Source organism: Dendroctonus ponderosae, unplaced genomic scaffold (assembly GCF_020466585.1).
Source record: "Dendroctonus ponderosae isolate FM_Combo_2020 unplaced genomic scaffold, Dpon_F_20191213v2 Dpon_F_20191213_73, whole genome shotgun sequence".
Lineage (NCBI taxonomy): Eukaryota > Metazoa > Arthropoda > Insecta > Coleoptera > Curculionidae > Dendroctonus > Dendroctonus ponderosae.
The window spans coordinates 47,536-56,640 of record NW_026018946.1 but is presented as its reverse complement, the minus strand read 5'-3'; the positions used below and the strand labels follow the sequence as shown (position 1 = coordinate 56,640).

Sequence of the window (9,105 nt, the reverse complement as noted above, 5' to 3'; positions counted from 1 at the left end):
AGTAAAAAAAAGGACCAAAGGAAGAAAAGGATCAGTATAAAATGTCTAGGAGAACATGCTGTTAAAATATGTTAATATATTTACGGAACACCCTGTTTTGGTATAGCAAACTATGAAAAAATTAGGAAATTGGACTGATTTTTTCCATTTAAAATAAGCAGGTTGATACCTATTTCCGGTATAACCAGAAGCGTGGTTATCTTGAAAGCATGTTAGACCTCTTGCTCTCCTCAATGACTTCCGTATACTGCCCAATTTTCAAATCTCTCCTAATTAAAGTTTACTAAATACAGCTCGCTTTGGTTCCCGGTGGGACACCTGTATATATTTTAAACTAGGAATTACAATTCAATTTGGAAGTTTCATATTATTTACAGCTTAATTAAAATTTACCAAGCGTGTATTTTTGGAACAGTCTTAAAGTATAGAAAAAGCTCAAACAGTTGTACTTTTTTGAGCCGAATCCCATTGCTGCATATAACACCCGGTATTCAAACATTGTTTAAAACATCAATAAAAATCTAGGGCAATCAATCGAAATATCGTAATCACGCGCGCTTGCAAATTCGGTAGCATATGAGTATAAATAAGCCAAAGCTAGCAATCTAGCTTCAGTATACTAGTTACTCGCCATCCAATATGCAGTTCATTACATTAGTTTGTATTTTAGGTGCAACTGTAAATCTGGCACTATCCAATGAGCTCCAAAAGCGAGATGCAGCTCGCCTTCTCCTGGAGAAGAAACTAAACACCATGGATGAAAATAAAAGTCTACTTGTCGGAGTAACTAATAATGAAGACGAAACTGACGCGAAAAGAGCGAAAAAATCGGCTACAACCACGTTGTGCGTGGAAATAAGGCCTAGTGACGTTAACGAGAAGCCATATCAGGTATGCGAATCTGCTAAACCCGGGTACGAAGAGACTGTGCCAGTTGGAGGGTACCAACAGGCAGCACCAGCTCCTTATATTTCTCCTGCAACGAAAACCGCTCCTCCATCTGCGGTCTCATATGCTACAGCCAAAACCTATCCAGCTTCAGCTCCGGCTACAAAACCATATGCCGCAGCTCACGGCGGACCCGCGTATTCCTCATACAGAGAAGCCGAAGAAGATGACGATATTGATTTCGACGAAATGAATATGAGAATGAGCGAAACCGAAACTCTACAAGCTCTGAATGATGGTATTGATCCACCCATGATGAGAAAAGCTACTGCTCGTGGTGGTGGTTATGGAAGCTATGGTGCTCCCAGCTATGGTGCCCCGCATTATGGAGCTGCTTCACATGGGTATCCAATCCCATACGTTCCAGTCGAACCAAAGAAACTTCAACATAGCGGAGTGGTGATAACGTGTCAACCGAATTTAGCTGGATATGCTCATGGTGCAGCAGCGGGAGGATATGGAGGCTCATCCGGATATGGTTCCTACAGGGCTTCTAATGGCCAAAGAAAACCTTATTCTTATGGTTCGTACTCACAGCCGCCTACTTACAAGGCACCAACCAGTTATGGTCCAGTTGGTCCAGCTGGGTCCTATAAGGCACCCGCATACAGTGCACCTGCTTATAAAGCCCCAAGCTATAGCGCTCCAGCTCCTATTTACAGCGCTCCCAGCTACAGCGCCCCGGCTCCAAGCTACAGCCCTCCAGCTCCAAGTTACAGTGCTCCAAGCTACAGCGCTCCAGCGCCAAGCTATAGCGCTCCAGCTCCAAGCTACAGCGCCCCAGATCACAGCTATAGTGCTCCCAGCTATAGCGCTCCAGCTCCAAGCTACAGCGCTCCAGCTCCAAGCTACAGCGCTCCAGCTCCAAGCTACAGCGCTCCAGCTCCTAGCTACAGCGCTCCAACTCCAAGCTACAGCGCTCCAGCTCCCAGCTATAGCGAACCAGCTCCAAGCTATAGTGCTCCCAGCTATAGCGCTCCAGCTCCTAGCTACAGCGCTCCAGCTCCAAGTTACAGCGCCCCAGCTCACAGCTACAGTGCTCCAGCGCCAAGCTACAGCAAACCAGCTGCAAGCTACAACTCCCCCCCAACCTCAAGTTATGAACCAGAGCATTATCCAGCTGCTCCCAGTTATAAGCCCCCTGCAACATATTCCGTACCTCACTTGAATTTATACAGGAATGCCGAAGAAGAAACAATGAGAGCTGCAGGTGCGTCGGTAAATAAAAAAGTCGAAATGACCAAGAAAATGGAAGTAGCTCCCAAAGATGATGTTGCCAATACTGAAGTCGGTAAAAACGAATCAAAAGTAATGGCTGATCCACAAGTGAATTCTTCGCCCAAGAGTACCACTGCTAAACAAAGTAATCTTGCGAAGAATGTAGATGTTGAAGATGAAACGGTTGGCTCGGCTCTACCTCAAGCAGATATGAAAATGGCGGGATGGGCTGCCCAGTTGCGAGAAGCCCAAGCGGAACAAAAATGGAATCCAGAAGCCAGAGATGCCGAAGATGGCAAATGGAAGGATGAGATGAGAAGTTCAGAAAACCATGTGATGGAAACCGACGACGCCTGAAGTGATACATGCCATAGATTGTAGATATTTTTTGTACTTTTATATTACTTGAATTTAATAAAATATATAAAACAGCAAAGAATTTCATTTTTGTGTGACTGGGAGGAAAGTGTGGTTTTTCACTTTTACATTTTAGTGGTTGCTCATTTGAAATAGGAATGTGAATCTAGTAAACTTATCTATATTTATCAACTATCTATCTATAGATATCAAATATCAACGTATTATTATTATTAGAGATATGCATGTTTGTTATTAGAGATATTAGTGAACGCATAGAACTAAAAACCCTACATTTGTGTAACATCTTGCAATTAAGACAAAAATTGCAAAATTAATTTAATCTACTGCATTTCCGTATAATCGGATACATAAAAGTGCCGCGCAAACAAGTAACAGGTAATATAAAAATCAAAAGTTGATCGTTTGTTTACTGAAATGTATGGAACACATTATACATTTATCCTTTAAATGTTTTATACATTTTAAAATATTTAAATATTTAAAACGTTTAAAGGTATTTTATTATTAGCCATTTAAATACGTGAAACAGTAGGTATATTAGATTGTATTTTATTTGAAATTTCGATAACGCTTCGAGAGCTGTACCTAAAATTTCCCTGTTGTTAGGGAGAACAATTTGTCCATAAATAGGTATCACCCAAACTATAAATAAATTCGCACTCTGGTCTGCCACCCTATTAGTATGTGTCATATTTAGAAGAAACTTATTATATAAAGAATCTCAAACGGCATATACATCTTAGGTATTATCAACTTTTGAATTTTTCTATGCCATATGTTTTAAAACACATAACGGTAATGACAAAAAACCTTAAACACTTATTATTGAAACAGGCTTACCTCGATAAAAATGTTCCCATAAATTACAAACCAAGCGTAAGTAAGTACTTGCAGATGTAAAGCGTTTGGGAACAGAACGGCTTTAATAAATTATAAAAAGGTTTAAAAAACCGTCAACTTCACATTTGACAAAAATCATCTTCTGCATATACCGAGAGTCAACAAACTTCAGTAAATTGTAAAAATAAAATTTTATATTTTTATCACAAGACTGAAATAAATAATTAATGGGATAATAAATTACAATATGGTCGTTGCCTCTTTTTTTTATTTGGTAAAATTGATTAACGAAGAACAAGAAAGTGTCCTACAAATGTTGTCCTTATTCTGCCTAGCCATAAAGATTTTATCAGCAATCAAAGTATAAACGCACACAAATGTGACGTCGTAGGGTATGTTTCAGCTTCGCGAAAATAAAATGGTTTATCGATACTGTATGGTGCAGTAAAGCACACTTATGTGCTATTACTCCCCACCTTCATTTAAGCAAATTTAAAGTTCAAAAAATCTGATCGCGTTATAACAAAGTTTATTTTCTGCCTTAACTCCGTTTTACTTTACTGAGATTCCACAAACAATTGTTTTGGATTAGCTTTAGGTATAATAAAATTATTTGCATTTGACATTGTTCTTCATGGGAAACACACATTTCAAAACAACATATATATATTTATTATCTGGATATTTATTTAAAATATGTTACAATGTTAAACATTTGTAAGCTGTTTTTAAATGATATAGGAACAATTTTGGCACAAAGCGAAAATACTGATACATTTTTTCTACTTTAGTCTAACTGTGTATAAACTGAATAACACTCAAAAACAGATCTCATGTGGAGATTCTCAAAAAATACATCATCACATGTTTATTAACATTTTGATTTGGCATGTAGCAATTTTGTTTTCAATTACATACATTAAATTATATTAGTTTTGTTTTAATCTATGGGACGGATCGGCCAGTTAAGTATTGTCAAAATCCAAGTCTAAATATCTTCGGATGTTTTTTAAAAACACATTTTTCAACTTCCCACAGTTCGTGTTTTCTAACGTATCTAAATGGGCTTCGACGGGTTGATAAAAGTCTCTGTAAATATCGCTACCTAACTGAAACTGAAAAGGAAAGAAGTGAAGAAAAATTTGCTTTAAAACTTATTTCAAATAATATTCAGTTAACCTGCTCAGTTAAAAACTAATAAGACATCAGAAGTTCGTGCGCTATATGCTCTTGGGATTGATCAGAGATCTTCAAGCCTTAAAACAGCTTTGAGATGAAAAATGTGAAATTTTCAACCAGGTCAGGAACCTTACTTTGGCAATTCAGTAATATAAGAAAGCTCAATGTATAAATATTTGGACCCAATAGTCAGTAAATAAATCGTATTTTAATTCATATTTCAAAAAAACATTATATTTTAATTTATATTTGAAAATCGGTTGAAAGTATTGGAATCAGCGGTTATATTTTATCGAAAAGGCAATTCCCGACTATTTCTAACCTCGACTTCCTCTAATTTTAATTAGCAATGTTTCATTAAATCCTTGAATATTTGGCTCATATCCATCATTTCAGTCTGTCCCGATTCTGTCCTAATATATTTTTTAAATTGGGTTTTATTGCTATTTCTAAACCTCGTATGTATACGGAACAGCTGAACATATTCGCTCAGTCGTTTATTTTTGACAGACCGTTTCAAAGACAAACTTTTTCATTTTAGATTTGATCAAAAAATCCCAACTTTTACAAAATCTGGAGTAAACACTGCTAATTTTAACGGATATTCACGCTTAAAAACCTAGATGTATGAAACAAGAAACTTTATACATACCGAGTAGAATACATTATAAATTTCCTTAAAAATTGGCTGTTTTTCAGAATGGAAAAACCCTCTTGAGCCATGAATTACCGCAACGCCATTCTTCTCTGCAGCTTTGCATATACTTGAGTACATACAATGGTCTGGCCTATAGTTATATCTGCAGGAATAAATAAAGAGCTTTCCTGCAATGAACGAAACTTTATATGAAACAAGAGAGTATAATTAATTGAATTATTCTCACCTGGATGATAATGAAATATAATATTGATGATATCTTGATCGCCCCAAGTTATATGGAGTTTATATTTTTTGTAAATGGGTACGACGTATTCAGTCCACTTGAATAATCTCATTCTTGTTAGATTCATCAACATCACGCCCGAGTTTACTCCTAAAATAAATATAATCCTTCTCAAGAACATTAACTGTAAAAATGTTTAGTGCTAAGCTCCACTTCTGCTCTTGCGTTTTAAATTCAGAACATACTGATCTGAGCTAGTTTCCATTTTGCATAAATAAAGTTAGAAAAACAGGTGTATATGAAACTGAATTAATACGAAAGAAAAACGCGATAAGTTCATAGTACCTGTTTGGATTTGTTTGGTGATAAATTTGCTAAATAGATTGGATAATCTGCATAATATAATGTATTTGTTAACTGTTAAAGAAAAAATAAATATGGAAATTTTGCATTTGTATTTGTATTTGCAATTTTATATAGACTTGCTAAACAACTTCACCACTGAAGTTTAGTGAAAGTTGTTGGCGCTGTTCGCCTACAATATCAGATTATTTACCTAACTTTCCATAATAGGGATGTTTTGCAAAGCGGTTATACCACGCAATAGCTGGATCTTCATGCTCTGGGGCCAAAGCCGCCATTTGACTGGCGTTAAATTTATTAAAGTATCTCCAAATGCTTTCAACGGGGGTTAAAAATAATGTGTCAGTATCCATGTAAAGTAATGCATCCACATCCGGCAAAACGTCCTAAAAATGTAATTTCAAGTTGAAATTTGTTCTTTAATCGTGAGCCACGATCTGTATAAGAGCGTTCCTTTCTAGAGTTTAAAAGTATAATTATTTAGACATAGATAAAAAAACATATAAAATGTTAAGAAGTTTTTTACTGAAAAATAGCTAATAGAGCAATATCAATTCCAAAGAAACTTGAGAAGAAGCATTTCAAACGAAATTTTCATAAAAAACTTAATTGCTTACAGGTAAAAAAAGCCTTTGAGCAGCACATGGTTTAAACAGTTTCATCCATTCACTGCCATCCTTGGTGGGAAAGTTCAATGGAAGAATTCTATACGAAAATCCGTTATGCGTGAATTCCTTCCATTCACTCAACTGAAAAAAAGTCATAACAATTACTTAAGTTTGAGTAATAAAATGCATGTTTTCATAAGTGGGCATCTGAGAAATCACCATTATAAGTACGCATTTGAGTACATCACTATCGGCTTGTGATCTGACTATTGGTCAACTAATACTTTCGGGGTGCACAATCTTAGAAAATCGGCAGAGGTCTAAAATTGTTTGGCCTCCGCTCCCAATTTTTTTTCATAAGTTCACCAATGCGTCAAGTACAATTATCTACTGACCAAACGAACCGAAACCGTGCGAAAATAAAGTCGAGCACGTACTAAGTGTGCACAACGGTAAGCTGAAGACATTTTCAGGCTTCTCAAGAAAAAAATGTGGATGAACAAAGGGCGCGAGCCAAATATTTCACCAATCAAATTCAAAAAAATGTGCCTTTCACCGAAAGACTTGCTTAGGCATTAATCGGTACCAAAAATGTCTGTTATTTCACTTCATAAGGAATAACCACTGGGTCAATCTGAAAGCCCAATTATTTTACCAGCCCCCATATACGAGGTGCTTTACCATCACGTGTAAAATTTTTTATCCTATAAAGTAAATTTAAAATTATTTTTTTAAAACAGTTTCAGATTCAGCTTATTTAGGAATTTTACTGGATTAAATTATAAATTTCGATATTCTTTAAACAGAGTAAATAACAAAAATTTTCTGTTAATAATTGCAGAATTCGAGAAAAGGTATTACATGCATCCCATGAACGCTTTCCCATATAAATAGGGTCCAACTTTTTTCCTTACGACATTTATTAGTTAAGGAATTTAATATGCTTAAAATCGTTTTTTACTCATTGCTCAGTCACAAATGCGTAGAACGAAAACTGGTTATTGGTTGTGATTTAGGAATCACTCCCAGAACAGTTTCCGACCTATTAGTAGTCATAAGCTGATTCTAGCTTGAAAATGCCACATCCAAAAACCTGTAGTTTAAAGGGGCAATACGAAAGCACCAACAAAAAGGTATTTAATAAAAAAAGTATTTTTAGCGGCGTCTTTTAAGGGCAGTTCTATCTTAGCAGAGAGGCTAAAATTTTTGTTTTCAGGGGGATTCAAAGGATTCCCACATTTTTGTGGCAGTTTTGATGTTAATATTTACCCTGAAGTATAAAAAACGAATAAAATCAATAGTGAGATTTTCAATTAATAAATTACAAAATGGCCCATTATTTTCTTGAGGAAATAGTGAATGCATTTTACATAATGCAATTGCATATGGGAACACCAATTCAGAAAAATTTACAAAAAAAAAACATGGAATCACATCATATTGCAAAAAGGGGACTTTTGCGTCATTGGAAATAAACAGCAAATCTTCAAAAATTTAGAACAAAATATCAAAAACTAGTGTCAGACAAATTGCTTTTCAAGAAGAAACCACTAAATTGTATGTATGGAAATTCTTATTTATAACATTGCTACAAAGTCCTAACGCTTGCTGAATTGCCAATGGCTGAGGAAACATTCTTACAGAAAGCAAGGCATCTTTTTTATAGACGCAGTCGGGTTCACACACAGTGGCATTCTTAATTCTTATAGTGCCCATATGTGATCGGATAAAAATCCACATACTTTTTCGAATCTGGGTAAGTTTTGTTTTAATTTGCCGCTGCCGTAAAAGCTAATAAATGTTACTTATTCCCTTCTTGCATCAACGTCTTCAATTATCTGCTTGAACCGCTTAATCTTCTCAACCGCTTAATTGAACAAGAGTATTTTAACTTATTTGAGTCAAATATTAATTTAAATTCACTGAAGATGCCAGATCCCGCCTGGTTAGTTGTTAATTCTAGTTCAGCAACTTAAAGACATCAATAACTAACAAAGTATTCTTTCAGATCCTTAACTCTTCGATGTTTAAATACCTATTGGACTTACCTTTTCATTTAAATTCTCTTTAAGTTTATCTTCTGCTATTACAATAAAGTTCAGGTATCCTTTGCTAAACATTAATGCTGATTTTATTAAAGTTAGAGTCTCATTTAAACGATCTCCACAAGCCACAACTGCGACCACCAACTCATTGCTAAAATAAAAACATGTACAAAATATAACAAATCAAACAGAAATAATTTAAAAATGTTTACTTGTTATAAAATAGATTTTCCGTAGTAGATAATTCCGAATAAAGTTGTTCTTTTTGACTTATTTGCTTAATACTATACAAATAAAAAATTATTACAAATATTGAAATAATAACTGCTACATCTAAATATAAATATAAACGCATTTTAAGTTTCATTTGTCTAGAAATTTGAGATTCATATTAAATTCAATTTTTAGCCACTTTTAGTGCATTGTTTTCATGGAAGAGTTTTATTTATTTATTTATCAGGCAAATTAACCTAATTATGGTTACGGGTTCTATTCTACGTCTTTTACGCACCAGCTAAGACCATTGACCTTATTTTTGTCTGGGCAATATATACAAATATGTTATAGCAACTGGCAATAGATGCATGATTTAAAAAAAATAATTAAACCATAAATTGTTATTAAAGTTAAAGACAAATC

The 9,105-nt window shown here is 35.0% G+C and overlaps 2 protein-coding genes across 2 annotated transcripts; one reads left to right on the top strand and one right to left on the bottom strand.

Moving 5' to 3' along the window:
• Positions 1–550: 550 nt before the first annotated feature.
• Positions 551–2,597, top strand: LOC125505265 (DNA-directed RNA polymerase II subunit RPB1-like). The gene has a single exon (XM_048668744.1). It carries the CDS (start codon positions 640–642, stop codon positions 2,521–2,523), a length of 1,884 nt encoding a protein of 627 aa, XP_048524701.1. The 5' UTR covers positions 551–639; the 3' UTR covers positions 2,524–2,597.
• Positions 2,598–4,052: 1,455 nt separating this feature from the next.
• On the bottom strand, positions 4,053–8,963 carry LOC125505266 (glucoside xylosyltransferase 1-like). Its single transcript, XM_048668745.1, has 7 exons — positions 8,679–8,963; positions 8,470–8,617; positions 6,431–6,562; positions 6,007–6,199; positions 5,451–5,600; positions 5,219–5,391; positions 4,053–4,502 (listed from the first exon to the last, which is right to left on the bottom strand). Exons 1-7 carry the CDS (start codon positions 8,831–8,833, stop codon positions 4,353–4,355), a joined length of 1,101 nt encoding a protein of 366 aa, XP_048524702.1. The 5' UTR covers positions 8,834–8,963; the 3' UTR covers positions 4,053–4,352.
• Positions 8,964–9,105: the final 142 nt, after the last annotated feature.